General features: G+C 44.6%; 1 protein-coding gene across 3 annotated transcripts; it reads left to right on the top strand.

The window, feature by feature from the left end:
• Positions 1-77: 77 nt before the first annotated feature.
• Positions 78-25,719, top strand: CACYBP (calcyclin binding protein). Of its 3 annotated transcripts, none has more exons than XM_032778474.2 (6): positions 78-199; positions 16,200-16,395; positions 19,174-19,270; positions 19,833-19,932; positions 22,454-22,548; positions 25,388-25,719. In XM_032778474.2, the coding sequence occupies exons 1-6, from the start codon at positions 179-181 to the stop codon at positions 25,545-25,547; spliced, it is 669 nt and encodes a 222-aa protein (XP_032634365.1). In that variant the 5' UTR covers positions 78-178; the 3' UTR covers positions 25,548-25,719. The 3 variants fall into 3 exon arrangements, with proteins under 3 accessions (XP_032634365.1, XP_032634366.1, XP_074924035.1); XM_032778475.2 differs by lacking the exon at positions 78-199 and adding an exon at positions 784-1,170; XM_075067934.1 differs by lacking the exon at positions 78-199 and adding an exon at positions 13,591-13,612.
• Positions 25,720-27,095: the final 1,376 nt, after the last annotated feature.

Genomic DNA, 27,095 nt, shown 5'->3' with positions numbered 1-27,095 from the left:
GAAGCTGAAGCCTGGGCTCGTTACTAGGGGGCGTGGTGGACGGGGGCTCCGGAAAGTTCCAGAGGGGAGGGGCGGTGCGGGAGCAGGCTCCGCTGGGGCTGTGTCAGTGTCAGTCTGTCCCTTCCGCCAGATCGGCTGCAGCACGGAAGGGGCGCCGCGGCGGCACAGCATCCCTGACATGGCGTCTGCGCGGGAGGAGGTGAGGGGTGCTAGGGAGCGGGTCTTGGGAGAGGTCGTAGTGCCCGGGGGCTGCGTGGCAAAGTGCACAGAGGGGCTGGCAGAGGGCACAGAGCACAATGGGGGGATTGCAGGGAATGTGGGGCCACACAGAGCCCAGTGGAGGGCCGATAGGGGCAGGTCTTGCTCCTGCCTTCGGGCCAGCTGGTTGGGCTCTGTTACCCCTTCCTGGAAGCATGGTCCCCCTGTGTTCCCTTGCTCTGCCCCGCTCCAGGTGCGCGGTAGGTCCCTGCGCCCGGTCGGGGGCGCACACGCGAGTTCTGGGAGGGCCACACCCCATAGTTCTCTCCTGCGAGCGAAAGAAATATGGCAAATGAGTGGCCCCCTCCCGGCCTTCTGAGCTGCTGGGCACTCAGCCCTGCTGTCCCTCCAGGCTGCCTGGCTGAGCTGCTTCCTGTGTTATTAGGCGTTACCATGTGCTCTCGGAGCTGCCGTTTTAAATGGAAGGGTTTGGGTCTGGCCCTGTCCCTACGGGAGTCAGTGTTCCTCCCACCACCTTCCCCTTACTGCCACTGCAGCTGCTGGTCCTTCCCTGCTGCAGCTACTCAGGCTGCCTGCTGTATCACAGGGGAAGGAGAAGAAAGTACCTCTGGCTGCCATTGCTTCCAGTGCCTGCCCTTCTTCCCTGCCTGGCCGTGGGAGCCCCACAGAGATCAGCTAGGAGCTCTGCCTCCAAGGGGAGTGCTTTGGAAAGACTGGCTCTCCTCTCCCACAGAGGAAATGGAGGAGAAGCTCCATGAATCTGCTCCAGCCAGGGTACGCATTAGCTTGTTCCAGCTGCCTGTGGTCCAGATGGTACATATCCAGTTGGGGATAGCTGGGGTACATCCTTCATGGCACCTGCACTGGGGTGTGAAGAAGGAAGCATAGGGATGGCTATGCTGACTCTACATCAGGGGCTGGTACACTTTTTGCCCTGAGGGCCACATCCAGGTATAGAAATTGTATAGCAGGCTCCAGCTGGGGGTGCAGGCTCTGGGGTGGGCTGGGGGGTGCAAGAGGGGGCTTGGGGCTGGGACTTAGGGGTTAAGGGGGATCAGGGCTGGGGCAGGAGGAGGTCAGGGATGCAGGCTCAGGACAGCACTTACCTCAAGCAGCTCCCAGAAGGAGCATGTTCCCTCTCTGGCTCCTATGTGGTGAGGCAGCCAGGTGGCTCTGCGCTGCCCTGTCCAGAGGTACCACCCCTGAAGTTCCTATTGGCCATGGGTCCCAACCAGTGGGAGCTGCATGAGTGGCACTTGGGGTAGGGGCAGCATGTGAGCCAGAGGAGGGACATGCTCAGCTCCATGCAGCTCCTTGAAGCAGTGGCAAGCCCCCGACCCTGTTCACTGGTGGGAACTTGAGGGCTGGATTAAAACATCTGGTGGTCTGGATGTGGCCCCTGGGCCATAGTTTGCCCACCCCTGCTCTACATGCATTAAGGTAAGTCCAATACTGTACAACCTTTCAAAGATAGAAAATGGAACTTTGTGCCATTAGAAGGGGGGAAATTTCAGCTTTTTCCAGAGGAAGACACAGTGGAATGTAATGGCTGTAACTGTTCTGAAGACAAAAGGCATTGTATTAGTGCTTCACTAAGTTGTATTAACCCATTGCCCTTTAACCCTCCACCTGTCCAGCTTCCCCCAGACACTTAGCAGCTCAGCACCCCCATGGGAAGGGTCCTCATCCCATCCTTCTCTCCTCTGAGTGCAGCAAAAAGAATGGAGAGACAAAAGATGTAATTGCTTATCTGTAATTCAATTTCTGTCAAAGTATTGTCTTGCACCCATCTCACTTCTGGCCTCTGCTCCCTGGCATCAAACAAGTGGAATTCCCTACTCTAAAGATGTTTTTTCTAGGCCTATAAGGGTAGTTGTAGCAGGTAGGAATGTATAGTCTTGTGCTAGTATGGAGCTTAACCATTGCACTTAAATCTTTCTATTCAGTTCCTGACTTGGGGTCTGTCTACACAGGGAAACTTACTGGCATAACTATACTGGTCCAGTTATACTTACCCTGTTGATGATCCAAAACTGAATAATGGGATGGGATGGGGGTGACCCTAGGAGGCAGGAGTCCTACTGGGCTCCCCGACTTTGGAAAGAAGATCTGCCAGACAGAACAAAGCAGGATTCTTCCCTAGAGGCAAAGTCCAAGCAATAGTTCTTTATAAATGTATGGAGTGAAGAGCAAGCAGGAAAGGCTGTTTTGCATAAACATCCTTGAAGCATCCAGTAGCCCTGCTTTTCTTTGTCTCAGTCAGAATGAAACTAGAGATTAAGTTTTAGGCCAACCAGGCCACAGCAACCTGAAATGCAGTCAGCCATTTAGACATGGTCCTCCTAATGACAAGGTTGTGTAAGGAACTGATATCAAAACAATGTCCATGGCTTAGCTATAGTCTATCTTTTTGCTGCACAGACACTTCCTGAAGACACTGAATAGTCTTCCCCTTGTAGCCAGTTGAGCAGGCAGGGGCAAGACCAAACAATATGCTAAGAAGATGAAGAAAGCAAGCACATAGTTTTGGCTTTGAACCCAAAACACCTTGAGCTGAAGGTTGGTATGATGCCTTCTGCATGTGCCCAAAATAAAGGGCCAGACCATGGCACCAACATTCTTTAAGGCCCAGCATCCTTTTGGATAGGGTGGATTTGATTTATTCAGGATTTAAATCACTAGTCAGGAAGACTCGATTTAATCATGGATTTGTACATAAAAATGCATTTGTGTTGGTTATAAACTTAATACATATTCTTCACAACTCAGAGATGTAGGTTTCATTTTTAGAAGGTATACACTATACATTTTAAAAGTGATGTTCCTTTCATCATCTTCAATGCAGCTTCCTCCTGAGAAGGAACACTTCTCATGATGTTTCATTCAGGCGACCAGGTTTGCATTTCTTTGTTACACTGTTTGCATTTTGCATGCATGCCTGTCCTACCCACAAGTAGAGGAACTTCATTAAAATGTTCCCAAACTGGGTCTCTCTTACAACCTGTTGCCGTTATAGGTTTTCCCTTCCGGTGAGAGAATGGTGTGATAGATCTCAGATCAATGAAGGCTACACTCAGAAAGACCTCAAGACTTCTGGAATATGCTGTTCAAACAGTTTCACTTTTGTTTCTACTGTCTGTCCCTCCCTGCTCACATTTATCTCCAGACTTCTCCCTGTCCAGATCTGTTCAGCCCCCAACAATCTTCTATTCATTGAATGTTTTGAAACTTTACACTTTTATAGAGAGGTAAGGGATTGACTCTGTGTACACAAATTTGCAGAGGGACAATAGGCTTCAGGTCTATTGTTTCTCACCTCTAAAAAATGTTTGCTGTTAACAAGCATGTTCTCTGGAGACACAAATCCACGGTTTGAGAACTGCAAAACTAAGCATCTCTGATGGTGTCTTCTAGACCAGCAGTCCCTAACGCGGTGTGCCCGCGGGGGCATCTAAATGTGCCTGCATCCTGGCCGGCGGTCGAGCATCTGCTGAAATGCCGAAATTCGGCGGCAACGCCTCTTGATGACATCGCTTGTCGGCGGCAAGCAACGTCAGAGAGCCGTTGCCACCGAGGTGGCATTTCAGCGGATGCTTGACCGCTGCCACAGTCATTCGGCTGGCACCCGCCAGACGAAAAGGTTAGGGACCACTGTTCTAGACTGAGCACTGAGTCCCATTGGGTAGATAGAAAGTTTAACCTAAATCTGTACAGAAGCCTTTGGAACTCCATAAGATTGGGTCCCTAATCCATGAACTATTGGAACTCATTTACAAAACATTTTTTTAAACATGACATGAATATATTGTCTCATACTATGGAAATCCTCTTTTAGATGGATTTTTATTTAAATTTTTTTATAAAATGCTTTGAGGGAAAAACTTAATGATTTTAAAAACAAAAACTACTCATTTTTATCCACCCTGCTTTTGGAACTGCTGGGCCTGTAGTGGTCAAAAGACCACAGGACCACCAAAATATAAAGGGCTGAACATAATCTGACTAGAAGGCAAAGAGAAGTAACTGGAGCAGTCATAGCCAGGATGTGCTGAAGAGCCAGAGCCACGCAAGTGAGACATGGGATCCTTTTTTAAGGCTGTCAAGCAATTAAAAACTAATCATGTGATTAATCACACTGTTAAACAATAGAATACCATTTATTTAAATATTTTGATGTTTTCTACATTTTCAAATATATTGGTTTCAGTTACAACACAAATATTTGTACCATAAAAAACAAGAACGTATTTTTCAGTTCACCTAATACAAGTACTGTAATGCAATCTATCATGAAAGTTGAACGCACAAATGTAGAATTATGTACAAAAAATAACTGCATTAAAAACAAAACAAAGTCCACTCAGCCAATCGCTCAGACAAACAGATTTGTTTACATTTGCAGGAGATAATGCTGCCCGCTTCTTGTTTAAAATGTCACCTGAAAGTGAGAACAGACATTCGCATGGCACTGTTGTAGCCAGTGTTGCAAGATATTTACGTGCCAGATGCTCTAAAGTTTCATATGTCCTACCATCTTCAGCCACCATTCCAGAGGACATGCATCCATGCTGATGATGGGTTCTGCTCGATAATGATCCAAAGTGGTGCAGACCGACGTATATTCACTTTCATCATCTGAGTCAGATGCCACCAGCAGAAGGTTTCTTTTTTGATGGTTCGGGTGCTGTAATTTCTGCATCGGAGCGTTGTTCTGTTAAGACATCTGAAAGCATGCTCCACATGCTGTCCTGATCAGATTTTGGAAGGCACCTCAGATTCTTAAACCTTGGGTTGAGTGCTGTAGCTGTCTTTAGAAAGCTCATATTAGTACCTTCTTTGCATTTTGTCAAATCTGCAGTGAAAATGTTCTTAAAATGAACAACATGTGCTGGGTCATCATCTGAGACTGCTATAACATGGAAATACGTGGCATAATGCAGATAAAACAGAGCAGAAGACATACTGTTCTCCCCCAAGGAGTTCAATCAAAATTTAATTAACACTTTTTTTTTCATACTAGTATCATCAGCATGGAATCATGTCCTCTGGAATGGAGGCCAAAGCATGAAAGGGCATACGAATGTTTAGCATATCTGACATGTAAATAGCTTGCAATGCTGGCTACAAAAGTGCCATGTGAACGTCTGTTCTCACTTTCAGGTGACATTGTAAATAAGAAGCAAGCAGCAGTGTGTCCCAGAAGTGTAAACAAATTTGTTTCTCTTAGTGATTGGCTGAACAAGAAGTAGGACTGAGTGGACTTGTAGGTGCCAAAGTTTTACTTTGTTTTGTTTTTGAATGCAGTTATAGAACAACAAAAATCTACATTTGTAAGTTGCACTTTCATGATGAAGAGATTGCACTACGGTACTTGTATGAGGTGAATTGACAAATACTATTTCTTTTGTTACAAATATTTGCACTGTAAAAATGAAATAAAAATATAAAGTGAGCACAGTACACTTTGTATTCTGTGTTGCAATGGAAATCAATATTTGAAAATGTAGAAAACATCCAAAATATTTAATAAATTTCAGTTGGTATTCTTTTAACAATGTGATTAAAACTGCGATTAATCAGTTTTAAATTTGAGTTAATTACAAGTTATCCACAATTAATTGACAGCCCTAGTTTGTTTTTTTAATTACTTGGTTGAGGTGTCAGGATTCAAAGCTAAAATCTAAGACAATAGATTTGCTATTTGATAAATGTTAATATTGGAATGAAATTTAATTAGGATAACCCCTTTATTGAGTCTGGGGAATGCTAGGTTACTAACTTCAATGCCATGTTCTTTTCAAGGTTATTTTTATCTTGAATGCTACTCTTCAGATCAGCATACTTAAGCTATGTATAACTTGCTCATGTTCCAACAGCTTGGCTGTGCTGCCACAGCTACCCCATTGTAAGGTACATAGCGTAGCCATTCTTTGTTGCCAGGAGAGAGCTCTTCTGACAACGAAATACAACCACCTCTCCCGCCGACGTAGCGCTGTCCACACCAGCGCTTTTTGTCATTAAAACTTTTGTCATTTGGGGGAGTGTGTGTTTTTTTTCCCCCACACCTAGAGTGACAAAAGTTTTAATGACGAAATGCAGTATAGACATAGCCTTAATTATTCTTAACTAGTCAATAAGTTTATTCCTAAAGAACCACATAGGTTTGTAATCTACAGTGTTATTGAGTTTGGATATAGAATATTATAGGCATGTACTGAATACAACATACTGCCTTGCAAGCAGTTGATATGGAACAGCATTGAGGCCAAGCACTTATACTACTGAACAACAGGAATCAATGAGATTTCTTATTACACTTCCCACCAGGCATCATCAGTTCTTCAGTCTCTTTAGTGCATTTATTGCACTTTAAGTAATTTTCCAAAAGGGATATCCTTGTCTTAAGGCACTTTTGTGAATATGGTTCCTGTTCTTTGCAATGTTTGGTTTGAATTGGACAAGTTGAAAACATCAGAAGGAATTGCTAAAAGTTATTGTTTGAGGCCAATGTGCTTGGACTTACAAAGGAGAAACATACATCTAGCATTGCTTAGTTAAAATCCAAAATATGGTTATTTGAGGTCTCACTAGAAAGTGTAGACTCACCATGAGAGCTTTCAGTTACTTACATTAAAAAACAAAGCAAAACTACTATCTCTGGAGTGAGTCTCACCACTTCTCAGTTTTGTTAACTTGGATAGGGGAGTCTCTTCATGGGGTTAGTCCAAGCATCAGTAGCACTTCTGAATTTTGCAGCTTTTGTGAATTCAGCAAAACGGTGGGATCCCACATGGTGACCTCAGTCTATATATGCTGTTTCAGGTTCATTGGGGACCAGGCAGGGCTTATGCACATGTAATTCTTATTTCTGTTGTCCATTTGCCAGATAGGTTCTTGGATTTCAGTTTCTCTGCTGTTGCCATTGATATCCAGTAGATGGCATCAGTGTGTAACATTTCTTTCATACTTTTTGTAATGGAGGCTTTTTTTCATTCATTTCAAGGTCTATATTTCAGTAATTTTCTGTATTATCCAGACGGTTATTTAGAATTTCCCCTTTAAACAATGTCTTAATATTTCAAGGCTATATACAGGTGGTTATCTTTCAGTATTTTTTTCCTTCTAATGCCATACAATTCATACCCCTTCTGTAGTGTCACTATCACGTAGAGAAACAAAATTCCATATAATTTCTGTCACTCACTGCTAGAGTGCATGGTGTTGTGTCTCTCTCTGCATCTGGCACCCTCTGCTGACAGCTGCTATAGTGTTCAGTCTCTTTTTGTGACTTGGCCCTCCAGCTGGGTCAGAATTTAGATCACTCCTTCCAGGGAAACAAAGTCCAGAAGAAGACAGTCTAATGCCCTCACAAAAGGATCATCTACCCCACTTCTGGGCCCCATGGTTTTCACGCTCTTCTCTCTGGGCTTTCCACTGTTTTTCTCTTTCTGAGGGATCTCTCCCTTGGAATCCCCGTAAAAAAATCCCACATTACAAATTTGTCATAAACAGATAGCTAAGGGTTAATGTTTCTTTTACCTGTAAAGGGTTAACAAAGGGAACCAAACACCTGACCAGAGGACCAATCAGGAAACCGGATTTTTAAAAGCTCAGGGAGGGAATGTTTGGGTGTGTGTCCCTTTGTGGTTGTGTCTTTTGTCTGTCTCTCGGCTGTGAGAGGGATCTTTCTATCATTTCAAGCTTCTAATCTCAGTTTCCAAGTTGTGAGTACAAAGGTAGAAAAACAATAGGCTTTTATGTTTTTTTTTGTATTTACATGTGTGTGTAGTTGCTGGAATGTTTAAATTGTATTTCTTTGATAAGGCTATTTATTCATATTTTTCATTTAAGCAATTGCACCTTATATTATCTGATACAGAGACCATTTTATGTCTTTTCTTTCTTTATATAAAGCTTTTCTTTTTAAACCTGTTGGATTTTCTTTTCTAAGTCAGGCCTAGGGGATAGAAATCCTGTGCTAGGATACGGTCTCTCTCGGAAAGACTGGAGGGGAAGAAGAAGGAGGGGGAAGGTAAATTGCCTCTCTGTTTTGTAATCAAGGAGTTTAAGTACAGTAATTCTTCCAGGATAACCCAGGAGGGGAAGCCTGGGTTGAATAAAAGAGACGACAAAGGGGAGGGGGGTTATTTCCCTTGTGGGTAAAACTCAGGGCATTCTGAATCTTGGGGTCCCCCCAGGGAAGGTTTTGGGGAGACCAGAGTGAGCCAAAACACTGGAAATTTTTGGCTGGTGGCAGCGCTATCAGATCCAAGCTGTAATTAAGCTTGGAGGTTTCATGCAGGCACCCACATTTGGACTCTAAGGTTTCAGCATTAGGAATATGCTTAATATATGAGTGGCAGCGATTGGGAAAGATAAGACGCCAGTAGGAATATTATTTTTCTTTTTCTCTGCTAGGGCTTTTAATCAAGAGAAAGGGTTTGGTTTTAAAAGGAGCCAGAGACGAAATTTTTTTTTGTTTCTCTCCTGCATTTGGCTTGCATTTTAAGCAAGGACAGCCATTACAGGGACAAAAAGCGTCTTTTGTTAAACAATAGAATTCCAGCGGTGAGAAAGACGCCACGAACCACACATGCAAATATAATTGGTTTTACTAGTTAATATTGCATATGAAAGGTTAGCTAGGGAGAGAAGTAAAACAAAAGGACACTGTTTGCTGGGCAGACGCCCAGAGACAACACAGAGCCCAGCATTCCAGGACCAATAAACACAGAGGGTACCCAACACAAGACGCAGGACCAATGGATTCACGAAAACCAGAAGCAGTACACTGGAAGCAATGGAAAACAGATAGAACCTGACTGAGGACACAAATGCCAGAGGACGAGCAACTCACCAACAAGAGGTGGAAAGGCTACAAAAACAAAAAGCAGCAAACAGCAGCCCACAAAGAAAAACTGCAAGAGATGAGCAGCCCCCACAAAGAGAACGCAGACACAGATGCAGCCCTCCAATGAGGGAGGGGAAAAACACCCACCAAGAGAAATGGAAAAACTAAAAAAAAAGAGAGGGAAGAGAGGGGAAAAACAGAAGAAAGCGATGAACGTTGGAAGTAGACAGGCCTAAGCAAAGAACACCGCCAATCCTAACACCCTTCGCCAATACTTCTTCCACCGCACAAGAAAATTTCCCCACCTAGGCAGTGAATGACACTGAGGCCTTCTAGAAAATTTTGAAAGAAGTCTGCTTGGGTACAGCATCCCTGAAAGCACGCATATGTGGTAGAGTGGAGGTCACAAGCTCAGTGGACCTTAGCAGAAGGTGGCGGCTGAAATGCAAAAGGACAAATGAACGATTATTAAACTGTTTCAAAACCAAGGCCAGATACGAATGGTTAACCCCGGATTCATGCCCGTCGCGTTTCAGAACCAAAAGTGGAAAACCAAATGTGTCATTCCCCAGATCACGCCTACTACATTGGAAAAAATATGAAGGCCCTGGATATCAGGACCCAATGTTTAACTCCCTGGATGAACTGCACCTCCTCATACAATGAGAGCATTCCTGGATGGTGTTCCTGAGGACATAACCACGGTACATACAATGGAAAACCCAAAAATCTCACCGAGGCGGGGGAGATTGGAGCCAAAAGTGGATAACAGTGGCAAGAAAGCAAGTAAAACCTACTGTCAAGGGAATGAATACCCGCAGGGGGCTGCCAACAATAAACCCTACAAACCTGAGGGAACCAAACCCACCTCACACCCAAGGAAAGCCACAGACACCCTATTCTTCACCTCACGCATCTGTGTAAACTCACCTCGACCCAGTTGGACGATCAGGCTGAAATGCGTATAAGTGTAATGAACGCGGACATATAAAGGCCAACTCCCCAAAGAACCCCACCTGGTGCCAAATCATGTACACCACCATCACACCAAAGATCCCCAGGGAGCCCAGATGCCTCTAAATCCCCTTGAGCAAAGGGAAAATTGAGAGTGGCGGAAAGAGGTTACCGCATGGAGAGACACGGGGCACAAGTGTTTTTCCAGCTATCCCACCATCCTTCTGTGGATCCCAACACTCATCAAACCCAAAGGCCAAAGTGACCATTTACCCTTCTTCACAAGCTGTGACTTGCCTACAGCGAACTGCCTTCCAAGTACAAAGCTGGTCAGGAATGTGACCTTTTGCAGTCTATGGACAATTATTCCATCCCCATGCTACTGGGGAAAGACTTGGCCAACCAGGTGAACGGGGCAAGAGTGGGAATGGTTAACACGCAGCAACCAGGCAAGCTTCCAAAACCCATTCCTGTTCCTGAGCCGTGCCACAGAAGGCCCGTCTGTGTCTACCCGAGACCAGACATATAGTTAGGAGACGGATCCCGCTGCCACGGCTGAAACCATGCACATGCACCTCCACTCCCAGAACCGGACACTGAACAGCAACCAGCCCAGCAATTGCAACCCACATCTAACCTCATACGTCCAGAGCGGGGCCAGCGAAGGCCTGAAACTGGCAAAGCAACAACACCATACGAGAGGCTCGCCCACGAGCCTGAAATACCCCCAGGTGCACCACGGAGGAGGGTTCAACTGGCAACGAAACAACCCCATCAACCTACCATCGCTTCTAGAGGGACCAAGCCCAAGTCACAGTCTGAGGAAGAACTGTGTCCCCAGCCTCAAGGACTGCTCCAGACTGAGCAGGAGAGCAAGATGACAGCTTCTCAGAAAGCATTGGGGTGACGCACAGAGCAGCCACCCACCAGCCTCTCAGCCTCTATCTCACAGGTTTGTAACTGAAGCACCAGATAAAGGAAACTTTCGGGATAACAATGCCGAAAATTTTTGTGGACCAGGAAAATGGCTAGCGCAAAAGGGTCAAGTACCGGGGGAAGCTGCTTAAGCTAGCCGTCTCCAGTGACTAATCTCTGCGTGACAGATAACGTGACAGCGAGGGAAAAAACTTCCACGTGCGGAGGGTACAGTAAATCGGGCGAGGACGTTAAAGCAGAGTGCAAGTATGTCCGGACATCTGTAGTGAGTATGCCAAAGATGGGAAAGCCCCACGCATTGGTCAAGAGCCCCTCTCCAGCCACTCCCCATACTTGGAGTCCCTTTCAGCGAGAGCTGTGGATATTCTGGCCTTTCAAGAAAGGACGCCCAGAGGAAAGCAGTACGTACTGACTTTCGTGGACTTTGCATCTACCCGATGCCGAGCGAGGTAGCTCTAGTAAACACCAAGGGCTAAAGCTGTTGGGTTGGCCAGGGGGCGCCCCCTTAAACGAAATTTTTTGTCAGAGGTTGGCCCTCGATATCCTTATAGATCAGGATCTAATTTCCTGGCAGGCACTATGAAAGACCTGTGGGAAACTCATGGGGTGAATCACTTGGTTGCCACCCCGTACCACCATCAAACCAATGGCCTGGTCGAAAGGTTTAATGGAACTTTGGGGGCCAGTCTGGGCCCCATGGTTTTCACGCTCTTCTCTCTGGGCTTTCCACTGTTTCTCTCTTTCTGAGGGATCTCTCCCTTGGAATCCCCATAAAAAAATCCCACATTACAAATTAAAACCAATTTCTGCCCTCTTTGAGTTTGACCTCATCTCTATTGCTCTGTTCTTCAACTTAGCACCTTCCTGGTCTTTCCTCTGGTAGTCCAAATCCTGTCCTTTTATCAGGGCTTACCACTGGAGTCTGCTGCACTCCCAGAGCCTGCTTAGTTAGTCCCGCTCCTGGCCTCTTGCCAGACTTCCCCACATAGGAAAGGATCCCAGAGCATATGCTTGTGCTTACTCTTGCTTGCTTGCTTTCTCTCTCTCTCTTTCTCTCAGTTTTCCCTTTGTAATCTCTCTACTCCCAGAGTTCTTCACTTTATACAAACAACTCCTCTCGGCTCTCAACTTCCTGCCTTTATAATTGCTTCTCCCCAGCTGGGCTTCATTCTCAGTTAAGCCTAGCCTACTCTCCAGGTGCAGGCTGGTATATAAATTGGCTTCTCAGGCCCACATTAACTCTTTCAAAGCCTGTGAGGGGTACATACCCTATCACAGTTTCTCTAAATTTAGTGGATACAGTCCATACATTCTTTGATTATATTTAATACCTTTCATTTCACTAGAAAAAGAAACATTGTGAAGGAACAAGTTAACCTCATAGAGAGAGTGAGTGCCTTTCAGTCATCAAGCAGACAAATGTACAACTTTTAATTTGAGGTGAAGGCTAGTTGATTTAGCTTTCTTGGCATAGCAGGCAGTTTGTCACATTGATCTTTGGTTTCTACTGGGGTTGACTAACAAGTTATTTCTAGTCAGCTTACCTCCTGTGTAGGTTCTTGATTAACAGATAGGAGGAGATAGAGGACTTTGAACAGGATATGAGAGAGTTATTCTTGTCTCTCTCCTTAGCTCTACGAAAAGAGGTAGGAGTCACTGCTTTGAGTAGCTGGAGGACACCTTTCCAGGGGAATGTATGTGTATTTCAGCTTAATTGGTGGTCCTCATGCAAATGTCCCATGTGTTGGATGGGCATATTGATTTCTATTGTCTTTAGTTCTAAGTGGAAGCTAAAATTCTGGAATATGCTTTGGGGTGGTTAGTTGCAATCTTAGTTGTCATGGAGAAAAACTACTTGTCTGCATTTTAAGATCCCATCCTTCAGAATCTACCAGTAATAGAATATGTGCTATGTGTCCAGCTGGAAAAATCTGTCAGTTTTCCCCCTTCTATTGGCACAAAGTTCCAGTTTCTACCTTGGAAATGTATGGTATTGGACTACTATGTTGCTGGTCCAAGACTGAATACTGTCTGTCTTGTCTCTTAAAGCAGTGTAACTTTTGCAGGGGAATTTCACATCTGAGAAGTGGTTAGAACTGAGGAAACACTTCTCCAGTAGGTTGATTTTTAAGGCTGCTGTGTGAAAGTGCTCAGGTGGTTAAATAAAAGTGTCCCACGAAACATTTAGTGGGCAGAGTGCAGGTGAGATGGCCAGAAATGCAGGATAAATAGTTACCTTATATTTCTGAAATTTACCATAGGGATATCACTATCATCTCTGTGTGTGTATTCATTTTTTTCTTTAATAAATTAAGTAGTTAAATAAGGTAAAAATCTTAAATGAAACAAACTGTGCCACAAGAATCACTTTGGATAGAAATTCCATGGATAGTAGGACTATACTACTGATCACCTGACCAGGATGGTGACACTGACTGTGAAATGCTACACAAGCAAAAAGCTCAGTAACAATGGATGTTTTCAGCTATCCTCATTTGATTAGGTAAATATCATTTCAGGGAGGGATGCAGAGATAACATTTGTAGGCACCATAAATGACTGTCTAGAGGAGCAGCTACTCCTGGAACCCACAGAGAGAGAGAGACAATTCTAGATTTAGTCCTAAGTGAAGCACAGGATCTGGTCCAAGAGGTAATTATAGTTAAAGCAGTTGGTAATAGTGAGCATAATGTAATTACATTTAACATCCTTGTAGGGGGGATAATACCAAAAATACCACCATAGGAACATTTAATTTCTAAAAGGGAAACTACACAAAAATGAGAACTCTTGTTAGTTGGAAATTAAAAGGTGTTGTCACAAGAGATAAATGCCTGCAAGCAGCAAGGGGACTATTTTTAAAAACACCATAAAAGACGCTCATCCCAAATGTATACCCCAAATCAGAGAAAACAATAAAAAGACCAAAAGAATTGCCACCAAAAAGGCATCCTTTAAAATTTGGAAGTCAGAACCTACTGAGAATAATAGGAAGTAGCACGAACTCTGGCAGGTTAAATATAATAAGGGAGGCCAAGAAAGAGTTTGACAAGCAACTTGTTAAAGACACAAAAACTAACAGTAAGAATTTTTTCACGCACATCAGAGGAAGGAAGCCTGCCAACTAGGCAGTGGGGGCATGAAATGAAAAAGGTGCTAAAGTAATTATTTGCATGGGCCTTCACTGCAAAGGATGTGCAGGAGATACCCACATCAAAGCTATTTTTTTGGGGTGACAAGTGTGGAGTAGTGTCCCACACTGATGTGCCAATGGAAAAGGTTTTAGAACAAATTGATAAATTTAACAGTAACAAGTCACCGGGATCAGGTGGTATTCTCCCGAGAGTTCTGAAGGAGCTCAAATGTGAAATTGCAGAACTACTAACAGTCATCTGTAACCTACCATTCACACAAGCCTCTGTACCACATGAATGGAAGGTAGCTGATGCAACTCCAATTTTTAAAAAAGGCTCCAGAGGTGATCCTGGCAATTACAGGCCAGTCAGCCTATCTTCAGTACTGGGCAAATTGATAGACACTATAGTAAAGAACAGAATTATCAGTCACATAGATGAATGCAATTTGTTGGGCAAGAGTCAACACGGCTTTTGTAAAAGGAAGTCATGACTTCATCAGTCTATTAGAATTCTTTGAGGTGTCAAGAAAGCACGTGTGGACAAGGATGATTTTCAGAAAGCCTTTGACAAGGTCCCTTACCAAAGACTTTTAAGTAAAGTAAGTAGCCATGGGATATTCATTGATCAGTAACGGGTTAAAAGACTGGAAACAAAGCATAGAAATAAACGGTCACTTTTCATAATGAAGAGAGATTAACAGCATGGCCCCCTAAAGATCTGTTCTGGAACCTGTGCTGTTTAACACATTTGTTAATGATATGTAAAATGGAGTGAACAGTGAAATGGCAAAGTTTGCAAATGATACAAAATGATTGAAGACAGTAAAGTCCAAAGCTGATTGCAAAGAATTACAGGGGAATCTCACAAAACTGAGTGACTAGGCAACAAAATGGCAGAAGACCTATATGTACAAAATTATGTGGTTTAAATTGGTTGTTACTACTCAAGAAAGAGATCTTCGAGTCATTGTGGATATTCCTCTGAAAACTTCTGCTCAATGCCCAGCAGCAGTTAAAAAATGCTAACAGGACGTCAGGACCTATTAACTGATAGAAAATATCATTATGCCACTATATAAACCACTATATAAACCCATGGTGCACTCATCTTGAATACAGTGTCCAGTTCAGAACTGAAAAAGGTTCAGAGAAGGACAACAAAAATGATCAAGGATATGGAACATCTTCCATAAGAGGATCTAAGAGGATTAGGGCTCTTCAGCTTCAGAAAGAGACAATTAAGCGAGGATATGATAGAGATCTATAAAATCATGAATGGTGTGGAAAAGTGAATAGAGGAGTATTATTTACTCTTTCACCCAATATAAAAACCAGGGGTCGCCCAATGAAATTAATAGGCAGCCTGTTTAATACAAACAAGAGAAAATAATTGTTTATTACATGAAGAATTAAACTTGTGGAACTGGTTGCCATGGAATTTTGTGATGACCAAAAGTATAACCGGGTTCAAAAAATAATTAGATAAGTTAATGGAGGATAGGTCCATCTATGGCTATTAGCCAGGATGGTCAGGGATGTAATCCCATGCTTGAGGAGACCCTAAACAAGAAGACATGGGTGGATCCCTCCAAATTGCCCTATCCTGTATGCTGTGGTATTGGCCACTGTCAGAGACAGGATATTAGGCTTGATGAACCATTGGTCTGATCCAGTGTGGGAGCTCATATGTTCTTCTTATTTATTATTTGTATCGTAGCACCTAGGAGTCCAAGTCCTGGACTAGGATCCTGTTATGCTAGTACAAACACAGAAGAAGAAGTCTCCGCCTCAATGAGTAAAAACATCTGGAGTTTTTAGAGAGAAAATGCAAGCTAAATATTGGGAGAAATTTGCAGACTGTTGAATAGGAAAGTGGCAATATTCTTGTTGCTTTGCAATATTTATATTAGACTGGACAAAGCACTATAGATAGCAGTGCTACACTGGCCCCAGGGTGTGGGGTTGGGATGGACAAGACCCGTTCAGTCATATAATCCATCTCCAGTTTCTGTGACTGAGATGAGTGAATGGGCTCAGCAGTAAACCTCAGACAAAGAAGCACATGTTTAATGTACATATATGATCTTCTATTCTTAAACCCAGCTAGAGAAAGATTTGGAAGAGGTGAAAGAGCTCCTGAAAAAAGCCACAAGAAAAAGAACTCATGATGTCTTGATGGCAGAAAAGTACAAGCTAGAGATGGAAATCAAGAACCTGCCACCACCCAAGCTAAAAGAAGACACTATGGAGGAAGAGAAACCACCAGCTGGGGGATACACAGTGAAAATCAACAGTTACGGTAGGATTACTCTTCCACCCCCACTTCCTGCAGAGCTGTGTGTGACCAGAATCCCAGGCAGCCACACTGAGTTTACTTAATTATGGCAAACTGCAGAATGGAGCAGACAATCCCCAAAGCTGGTGGTCAGTCCAATACATAGATCCACCAAGCTAGCCACAAAATAGCTTCTTTCATACCTTAATGGTCACCCAGAAGACAAAACACAGTTCCCTTAAAGCAACCCAGCCTTGGTCTTTCACCCAGACTGCCAAGTCAAATATGAAAGTTCTACCAATCTCAAAGGTTACACATGACCTCTCAGGTTAATGAATTTTTCAGATCTTACCCAAATATATGCTTACAGCCAATTCTTATTAACTAAACTAAAATTTATTAAAAAAGAAAAGAGAGTATTGGTTAAAAGAACATTATACGTACAGACATGAGTACAGTTCTGAGATCAGTGCCATAGTAGAGATGGTGAGCTTTAGTGTTGCAAAGCGTTCTTGGATAAGGCTTGAAACAGTGATGGCATAAACTGCTAACTGGTTAAGTCTCTGGTTGCTCCCAAATCATTGGAAGGTCCTCAGTCCCTTGGTTAGAATGCTCCCATTCGTATAAGTCCAGAGATCAGAGCAGGAAAGAGGCAAAATTGGGATGTTTCCAGGGCATTTGATAGTTTTTGCCATGTGGAGGAAAACCCAATGTTTCAAACAAAGCCCTCCGCACAGTTTGTGGAAAAATACAGGTAACAAGATGGAATTTAGAGTCATGATTTAGTCACATGCCCTTGCATGCTTTGCTGAGTTATAGCAGAGGCCATTACCCATACTCTAGTTAGAACGTTCACATGAAAGTCCATCAGGTTTGGATAGGGTTGCCAAGCATCCAGTTTTCAACCAGAACGCCTGGCCAAAATGGGACCCTGGCAACTCCGGTCAGCACAGCTGACCAGGCCACTGAAAGTCCAGTTGGCTGCAGCAGCCAGGGCCTTGCAGCTCCCTGAAACTGTCGGCATGTCCCTCCAACTCCTTAGCACAGGCACTGCCCTGAGCGCTGGCTCCGCAGTTCCTATTGGAGCTCCCAGAGCCCCCTGGCTGCCCCCATTCCCCAACCCCCTGCCCCAGCCCTGAGCCGCTTCTAGCACCCAAACTCCCTCTCAGAGCCTGCACCCCAACCCTCATTTCTGGCCCACACCCCCAGCCCAGAGCTTGTATCCCCTCCCTCAACCCAATCCCTGCCCTAGCCTGGTGAAAATGAGCAAGGGTGCGGAGGAGAGAAGAGGGGGTGTGGAGTGAGCAAGGGTGGGGCAGGGGGACGGGACAAGAATATTCTGTTTTCTGCAGTAAGAAAGTTGGCAACCCTGGATGTGGATAGGCGTCTTCTATGGGCCATTGTGATGAGCCATTCAACTTGAATAGTCCCTTCACAATGTGCTGGCTACATACCTTGTGGGTAGTACCCAGAAGCAAACACACATTTGAAATACAGGTATAGAGCCAGTATTCACAACTTTAGATATAAAAACGATGCATGCATACAAATAGGATAATCATATTTAGCAAATCATAACTTTTCTATAGACCTTTACATGACATACTTTGTACAAGATTTGTTGCAATTATATAACAGTGGTAGCAACTATGATTAAAATATGACCATATGAATCATATAATGTCACACTAAGATTAATGATGTAAATGGAACAGAGCGTTAGTGCCAACTGGTGGTTAGCTGGTTAACTCAGTTTGTCACTTGTACTCCCCTTGTGTGTTTAAATTACAAGGATGATAATTACCCAATATGGGCATTGTGTTTTAAAGGTGAGAAGGGTTAAGGGATCCCAAGAGCAAAAATAAGCCTCAATCTCTGCTTTATCTGAGGAGGATTCCCTTTCCTGGCACCAGCAGGAGATCCAGCAGGCTAGGTAGCCTAGCAGCTGCCACTGGGGGGCATTGAGAGCCTCTTCAGGTTTAGCTGCAGTGTATGGGGAGGGTGGCAGGTTTAAGCAGTCCCAAATCTTCCAGCATTAATGGGGAGGGGATTACTGGTCCCTGTCCTGCACACCCCTGACCCCTCCCAATACTTGGCAGATATGAGGGAAAGAGGAGGTGCTCTTCACTTTCAATCCAGGCAAAAGGTGCAGGGAGTGTTCAACGTGCTGATCTGTGGAGGTAGTGCCCACAGTCCAGTACCCTGCCGCAACTGAATGGAGTACTGGGTGAAAGTGAGCATCGAAGTAGGAGGTCAGAAGAGATGCAGCCAAACCTGACACTTGGCTCTGATCCTGCCTACCCCTTTCCGCTAAGTCAGGCAGAGGTGCCTTGCTTCTCCCTGCTGTGGTAGAATTGCTCTTTGATGCACTATGGAGACCAGGGGAGCAGAGCCCCAAAGGGCATGCCTGGCCTCCCCTCTTCCATTCACCCTTCTTTGAGCAGCTAATGGCTTCCCTTTGCAGGGCCAGCTTTATGACCTACGGGGCCTGACTGGAAAATTTGGCAGCGGTCCGGGGCTTGGGCAGGGGGTCCACTCCTGGTCTTCCACGGCACCGAAGGATCCCCTGCTGCCAAAATGCCGCTGAAGACCCCTGGAGCGGGGTCCCCTTACACGTGGGGCCCAATTCGGGGGAATTGGCCTAAAGCCGGCCCTCGCCCTCTGAAGGCAGTTTCAATATTGTATGGCCTATAGTGGAAGGTGTGCTCTCTTTTGGGGTTGCTATGGTTGTTTCAGAGGAACACCACTCATGAGCAGGCAGAGGAAGGCTGAAAGAAACGTATCTAATTTTCTCTCTTGCAGGTTGGGATCAGTCGGATAAGTTTGTGAAGATTTACATCACTTTAAATGGAGTGCAGCAGCTTGCAGCTGAGAATGTGCAGGTCCACTTTACAGAGAGGTGAGTCCAGACTGTTGCTATGCTGTACCAGGAAGAGCATAGTGAAAGAGCTGCACCTGAGATTCAGAGGCCTGTTGTATTGAGTCCCCTTCTGGGTTAAAATCTTAAATTGTCCATCAATACTTTGGTATATGCATATGCAGCTGTATTCAGAGGATCTCAGAGCATTTTACTAATGCTAATTAAGCCGTAAAACACTGTCATAAAGGATGTGTTATTTGCCCCATTTTATGAGTGACAAAACTGAAACACTGAGACGTTAAGTGATTTGCCCCAGGTCCCACAGTAAATCTGTGGCAAAGCCATAAAAAGAAATCTGAGCAGGACTTCTGACTTGTAGTTCCTTGTAACCTTTAGACAATAGTCCTTTCAAGGAATCTTCCAATATTGCAACAAGTAGGGAATCGGAAAGCGCTGGACAAACAACAAAAGTTTGTCGGTTCAGTTTCCCAAGGAGTGGGGCTGTATCCCTCTCTTGTTAAGGGTCAGTTTGCATATTGTATATGATAGGGAAGTAAAGTGTGTGCATTCATTAAACACTTCCTTTCTTTCTCCATTCTAGGTCATTTGATCTGCTAGTGAAGAATCTCAGTGGCAAGAATTACTCCATGACATTCAATAACCTTCTGAAACCCATCTCTGTGGAAGGCAGCTCAAGGAAGGTCTGTGTATCTTATCTTTGAAGGTACTTGTGTAGACCCCCTCACCATCTGAGTCATCTTAACCCAATTCAGTAGGATCCTCCAATTTAGCCTTATAGGATTGCTCTAACCTCAAACCTTCTCTCTTGCTCTCTCCAGCCTCTAAAGGGAATTGTAATGGTGACTTTCATGTATTCTGTGGCTGCAAAATCAGCTCCTTGCTGCAGAATTGTGTGCCAGATTTATCCATGCTTTTATTTTAAAACATCAAGGGACAGATTTTTGTAGGTATAGAGGTTCCTAAAGATGCAGACAGATGCTTAGTGGGATTTTGAAATGTGCCTAAACACCTTTGATGGTCTGGGCCCTAACTTCCACTGAAATCAATAGGCGTTAAGCACCCAACCTGCTCAGGTGCTTTTGAAAATCCTGTTAAGTGTTTCTATGCATCTTTAGGCTCCTAAATATCCCCGTATCTAGCCCTTATCGTTGCAAAGAAAAATTTTCCAAACATGAAGAGAGGGCTTGTCTACACAAACACTTAGTTCGTGGCAAGCGGGAGTGTCCGTGCTAGCCTGCTATGCACTGCCTGTCCATATGGACCCTGCTGAGGTGCACTAAGAATTTGTTAGTGTGCTTTGATATCTCCTGAACAAACTCTTAATGTGCCTCAGCAGGGTCCAAGTGGACACCTAGTACGCTGCAGGCTAGTGCGGAGTAGGTTCACGCCCCAGCTTTCTTTGCCACAAACAAAATCTTTCGGTAGACAAGCCCAGAAAGTAAATAGATGCCTGAATCTGTACACAGCCTGAAACAAGAGCTGAGCTACCCATTTATCTCATTGGGATGTTGGCTTTGAAGTTGAATGATAGAAAATGTCATTAACTATTCCAGCTGATTATCTTAACTTCCAGCTAGTGTGTCTATCTGCAAGCCCAAATCACCTCTCATTCCCATGTGCCAAAAGCCACATATGCCCCACAACTACCAACATTTACAGCTTCCCCAAATGACATATATAGGGTGACCAGATAGCAAGTGTGAAAAATTGGGACGGGGCTGGGAGGTAATAAGCACCTACATAAGACAAACCCCCCAATATCAGTATCGTCCCTTTAAAATCAGGACACCTGGTCATCCTAAACCTATAGGTTCTCAATCTATTTACCATTGTGGGCCATATCCAATACTACCTCTGTGGCCCTAAGGATGTCACATGGTCTCAGATCTGTGCTGACTGGGCCCCAAGCAGCCCCCAGGTTGAGAACACTGTCCTAGACATATATAACTTAAAAACGTGGGTTGTGGCCCACAGTTCTGTAGGGCAGTGTAAAATAAATTGAATTTAACATCAGTTTAAATAATGAGGGGATACTCTAGAGAGATTCATTTTTCATATTATATTGAATTAAAAAACTGAGGTTTTTATTGATCTGAAGCAGAATGCAGGAGTCTGATTACAGAATTTAGGTCAAAGTTACAGCTGAGTACACAGGGTCTTGCTTGTAATTCACTGGGGTGCTGCACTGAGGCTTGGTGATGTCTTCAGACTAGCTTTTTATCCCTGGAGATACGGGTTCAAACAGAGTTACCCCTGATTTCAGTGTTATCGTTACTGGACTCTTAGGCCATTTATCCTCATCACAAAATACTCGAATAGCAAAGGGAGTTGCAGATCAGATTAGAAGTGGGCTGTGGGTCTCAAGTGGAAAAGCAGAGACTGTTGAGTCTAGACTGAGGTGCATTGTGTGCCTCTGTAGGTTCTTTTGAGTCCTTAAGCCATACTTTTGAAAACGTAAGCTGAGTCCTTGTGTTCGAGTAAAAAGTGCAGAGGTGGACTGGCTGGAGTCATAAGCTGGGATGCTGTACTACTAGCACAGACCACAGCAGATAATGTCTGCTAGTTCCAGGTGGTGCGAAGTAGTGCTAGAGGTTAGGTGGGTGGTGTGCCTGAGTTTCAGGCACCAGAAAGTTCGTATCTGATCATTGATTCTGAGACAGTCCTGAGAAAAGCTCATATTAATCCTTTTCCTCAGTTTTCCACTGGGGTGTAATATTTTTGAACCACCACAGAAAGAAACTAGGTATTGGATCTTTAACATTGATTGGTGTCTAGTCCCTCTGACCAGGTAAAAAGGCCGTTGACCAGACAGACCACAATGTTTTCAGGATCTCAAGTATTGTGGGCCGGTCTGCTCCTGCATTGGGAATGTGTTTGGGAATTTATAGAATATTTTCTGTCTCCCTTTAATACTGACTGTTGTTAGACATGACTGTGTCCCTTTTAGAGTGTTCAAAACAAAGTAACCCTTAGTGCCCCAGAGCCAAATACTTGATATAGATATAAAAATATGCCCCATATAACAAAAACTTGCCCAGACAGCAACTCTCTGAGAAAGGTATCTGAGCATCCAGCAACAGAATAATACCAGAAACTGTTCTGCTACTTTAATTATTGTGGATGCAACGAGTATCGCCTACAATAAGTATCCTTAATTCACATCTTACCATCAGATTTTTTTTTCTTTTCCTCCCTTTACAGATCAAGACGGATATGATCCTTGTATTATGTAGGAAGAAACGGGAGGAAAAATGGGATTGCCTGACTCAGGTGGAAAAAGAGAGCAAGGAGAAAGAGTGAGTGTCTCCCCTTTCACTCCACCCCTAACAAAATTGCATTAGTTACCAAAGAAAGCAGATGTGTACTTGACTTTAACTTCTCTACGTCTACAAAATGAGAATTGTTGGTCCAAGGGCCTAGCATTTAAGCTGTTTTACATCCTGAGAATTATTTCATTACTGTTTTCCTGATCTTAGTAATCAGCTGATCTGCAGATTCCTTTGGCACTAAAGATTGATACACTGGGAAGGAATTTGCACTGAGTTGCTAAAATCCTTCCGCCTTCTATGCTTGAATGCTTCAGGTGGGATACACCTGGTACATCCTTCAAATGATTTTAATAGGATGTTGGTGAATGGTGCAGCACAGGAAGTTTAGAGAACTGTGGTGAAGACTAGCAATGACAGGCTTAAAGTTAACTGTTCATCAAGCCACATGGTCCTATCTTGGAGGCTGTATTCTTGAATAACTGCTCTAATTGGGACTAAATGCTCTTAGAGGTTTTTTCCCTGCAGGGGGTAATGGAGTGTTTTCCACATCTCTGTTGATGGCTTGAGGCTCTTTATGTCCCTCCTTTGTAGCTCAGTTCTGCAATCTTTTAAGGAGGAATAAAACAGGAGCCTGTCAGCATTGCCAGCAAATCTTCTGAGGGCTCATGGGTAGAGATTGGGCTATCTGAAAAGTTAGAATTCTGAACAAAACTACCTTCTTTCTGCATCCATATCTCATAATTAGTTAGCAGTTTGTTGCTTCCTTCTGGTGCATGCTGCACAAGGTACTGGGTACTGATCATTGAACACGTCTCCTGCAATGCAGTATTTTACCACTAAGCCAGCCCTACAAAGGTCTGCACTGACTCCCTGTTCAAGTTGTTAGTCACAATATATAATTGGCTTGCTACACCTAGGGTTGTGAGTTCAATCCTTGAGGGGGCCACTTAGGGATCTGGGGCAAAAATCAGTACTTGGTTCTGCTAGTGAAGGCAGGGGGCTGAACTCAATGACCCTTCAAGGTCCCTTCCAGTTCTAGGAGATTGGTATATCTCCAATTAATTATTATTTTATTATTAAAGTTGCAGGACCCAGCCACTTTGTAGATCAGCTGGGACAATCTTGCTGTCACACTCTAGGGCAGTAGTTCTCAACACGGGGTCCACAAACCCTTTCAGGGGGGCCCCGGGGCTAAAACTCAGAGCCAGGTTCCCAGCACCTCTAGAGGGGCTGAAGTAGGGAGCTGCAGTTTTAGTGCCCCAATCCCTGGAACCCCCAGTGGGGCTGAAACCAGGAGCAGCTGAGCTGAATTCCCAAACCCCAACACTCCACAGGGGGCAGAAGCCCTGAGCCCATGGGCAGAGTTGGAGGGACATGGAGATGTTCCCTCCCGCCAACCCCGAAGCTACAGTGCAAGAACAGGGCAGCTCCACACACACCCCTTCCTCCACCTCCTCTCACCGGTCAGGTTGGAGGCAGGAGGCCACAGCTGGGCAGTGCAGGAAAGCTCCTGCTTTCTGGCTGGTGCCATGGAGCAGGCAGCTGCAGCATTCCCTTGTCTCCTGCTGGTACAGTGGGTTGAAGCTGCAGGGGAGCCCTCCCAGCACACAGCCCCTAGCTATCCCCTCCCTGCACCCTGAGCTACCCCCTCCCGGCAAACAGGCCCTAGCTACCCTGCTCACAGACAGCTCCTAGCTACCTCTCTGCCTGTATACAGCCACTAGCTACCCCTCTCCCTGCTGTTGAGCTGTTCTCAAACTTTTTGAGCTGAGCTTCCGCCCCACCCCTTTAAGTTATAATTTTTGGTTGTGCCCACTCCCCCCAACCCAGACAGACGGGTGGCCTGCTGAGGTGAGTCAGGGGTGAAGGTCGCAATTCCTCCGCGGACCTCCCCATGCAGAGGTGGCTCCAGCCCCACTGGCCCCTGCCCATCCAAAATAGAAGTCAAACCGCAGTTAATTCCTGACTTAACGTTTTAATTATGTTCCTGAAAAATGTGATTTTAAGCAAAACAAAGTTAAGGGAATCCAGTTTGTTTCCCCATAAGAATTAATGTAAATGGTAGGGGTTAGGTTCTAGGGAAATTTTTTTCACCAGACAAACTATATATAATACATACACACAATTTTAAACAAACAATTTAATTCTGTACACACCAATGATGATTGTGAAGCTTGGTTGAGGTGGTGAAGTCAGAGGGTGGAATATTTCCCAGGAATGCCTTACTGCTAAATGATGAACTAGCGCTAGGCTGAGCCCTCAAGGGTTTCCACATTGTTGTTAATGTAGCCTCACACTCTACAAAGCAGCAGGAATGGAGGGAGGGGAGGCAGCATGGCAGACAGAGACAAAGACACACATGTTGTATGTGAGAGAGATGCGCATTGCCCCTTTAAGTACGCTGACACCACTCTCAGGAAGTTGAGACAGCAGCTGCGGCCAGCATGTGTCCCCACCCGGCTCTGTATGGAGAGGGGGGTGGGGGATGCCCCCCTCTTCCTCCTTCCCTCCCTGAACAGCAAGCAGGAGGCTCCTGGGAGCAGCTCCAAGGCAGAGGGCAGGAGCAGCACATGGCAGCGGGGGTGGGACAGTTCCAACATAATGTTTCTTTTTGTTTTCCACTTAGTCTAGACAATGCCCTCTTTCTCTTTTTGAAGATGCCAAGCTCAGAGGACTCAGCTTGAGACTCCATAATACCCTTTCCCAAAACCCAAGGCAAAATTCTACATAATGCCATTTTTTTTTGTGTAAGAATTGTTAAAACATTTAAAAGTTTGGCAGAGAATTGTTACAAATGACTGAGGCTCCTGGGTATTATGATAATACAGTGATAAGCTTGTTTCATGCATATCTACCTGTCTTACAGAAAAGCCTCTTATGACACCTCAGACCCTGGTGAGGGGCTGATGAACCTTCTGAAAAAGATGTATGCAGAGGGAGATGATGAAATGAAAAGAACCATTAACAAGGCCTGGGTTGAAAGCAGAGAGAAACAAGGCAAAGGGGATATGCCATTAGATATGTGAAACTACTCCAAAGGCTGCCTTGACATGGATCTTCCATATGGGACTTTTGCTGTGCTGCAGAGATCAGTTGTAGAAGTGCATTGTTTACACAACCTTCTTCCAAGCAAAGACACTTACCTGTTTTCCATTTCAGGTTGGAGGAAATATTTAAATAAAATACACTTATAAAGCATTTCTTTCCATCAAGTGGTTTCCTCTTCCCTGATGAGTAGGAAGTATGTGTGTCTCTTCCCTCCCCTTCCCCTTAAGAGCTTTTTATTCTGCTCATCCAAAATGTCTGTAAAGCTGATAATTATGCAAATGTAAAAAGAAGAAAAATCCTAAATGTCACTTGGCTGCCTTTGGCTATTTGGTTCCTAGCCCTAAATGTATTAACCCAGCTCAAGTGACTTTCTACATGCAGGAAGCAGGAGAAACTAACAAACAAACCTCAAAAGGACAGACATGTCTAAATTGCTGAAGCCAGCTTAATTATAGGTATGGAATCTGCATCTTCGACTCTAGTTACTAGCTTACTGTGCTGGAAAGTAGCTCTTGCCTGCCGTTCTTTACAAAAGGGCAATGGCAAGAACCCTGTAGAAAGCATGCTGAGCAGACACCTGTTGCTAGTCAAGAGATTTGCTTAAGTGCACCCAGAAAAAGCTGAATGTGACAAGCTTACCCAGCATCTGCCTGTGGCAGGCAATCCACCCATTTTTCCAACCACCTCCCCAAAACGCAGGAGCCACTGCTGAGTAACAGCTGTGCAGTTAGTAGCCATAGAAAGGAAAGATGCAAGAACCTTTGGACTAGCACAAGGTAGAAGCGTAACTACTCTCGACCCTTTGTAAAGTGCTTGATCATTGACAGGAAGGTTCTGTACCAAACTAATGAATTAATAAGTTGCTATAGGCATGACCCCCTTTCTTTAAAAAAGGTGGTGCTGTCTACTAGAGCACAGTAGAACTGTTGACTTCCTCCCACCCTACTTTGAGATGGGTAGGAGCCTACAGGTCAACAGCACTAAGTCTTAGCCCCCATGTTGGTTAATTGGAATTCATTGTAGCTTCCCGTATTAGCAGTAGGAAGCTGCTCAACCATTGTTGCTATAAAAAAGGAGCCTCTGCAGGCTTGGCAACTGGCAGAATATGGGTAAAAGGTAGGATTGAACACATGCTCCTCCCAGCAATGTGAGGGATAGGGAAGGCATCACAGAATAGGAAGGGGGCAGGGATCCTGTGCACATCTCCTTGAATGTGGGGGTGTTATGTCACCTCTGTGTGCTTGGGGAACCAGGGCACAGTACCCAGTCTGTCTCACGAAAGACCTTCCCCACCCCACAGCCTTTGCTTGAACCAAAGCTGATCAGAAGGACTTACAAAAAGGAATGAAAAGGCAGTAGGGGACACACCTAAACCCCAGGACAAGGGTGCCACGCTTAAAGAACTTCCCTTAGCCTTATTTGCATCAAAGATGGGATAGGGAGGCATTGCTGTTAGCATACAGAATAGAGAAGAGAGATTCCAACTCTGGGACCAGAAAAGCAGGGAAGCACCACATGGGGGGGGG

This window comes from Chelonoidis abingdonii, chromosome 7 (assembly GCF_003597395.2).
Source record: "Chelonoidis abingdonii isolate Lonesome George chromosome 7, CheloAbing_2.0, whole genome shotgun sequence".
In the NCBI taxonomy this organism is placed as follows: Eukaryota; Metazoa; Chordata; order Testudines; family Testudinidae; genus Chelonoidis; species Chelonoidis abingdonii.
The sequence above is the reverse complement of the archived record's forward strand: the minus strand, read 5'-3'. Positions and strand labels throughout refer to the sequence as shown.

What these genes read in the sequence shown, in the direction of transcription:
- CACYBP (XM_032778474.2), top strand. Translation starts at nt 179, where the DNA reads ATGGCGTCTGCGCGGGAGGAG. An exon ending in TGGAAGGCAGCTCAAGGAAG is followed by an intron (nt 19,933 to 22,453) that starts GTCTGTGTATCT and finishes CTCCCTTTACAG; the next exon opens with ATCAAGACGGATATGATCCT. An exon ending in AAAGAGAGCAAGGAGAAAGA is followed by an intron (nt 22,549 to 25,387) that starts GTGAGTGTCTCC and finishes CCTGTCTTACAG; the next exon opens with AAAAGCCTCTTATGACACCT.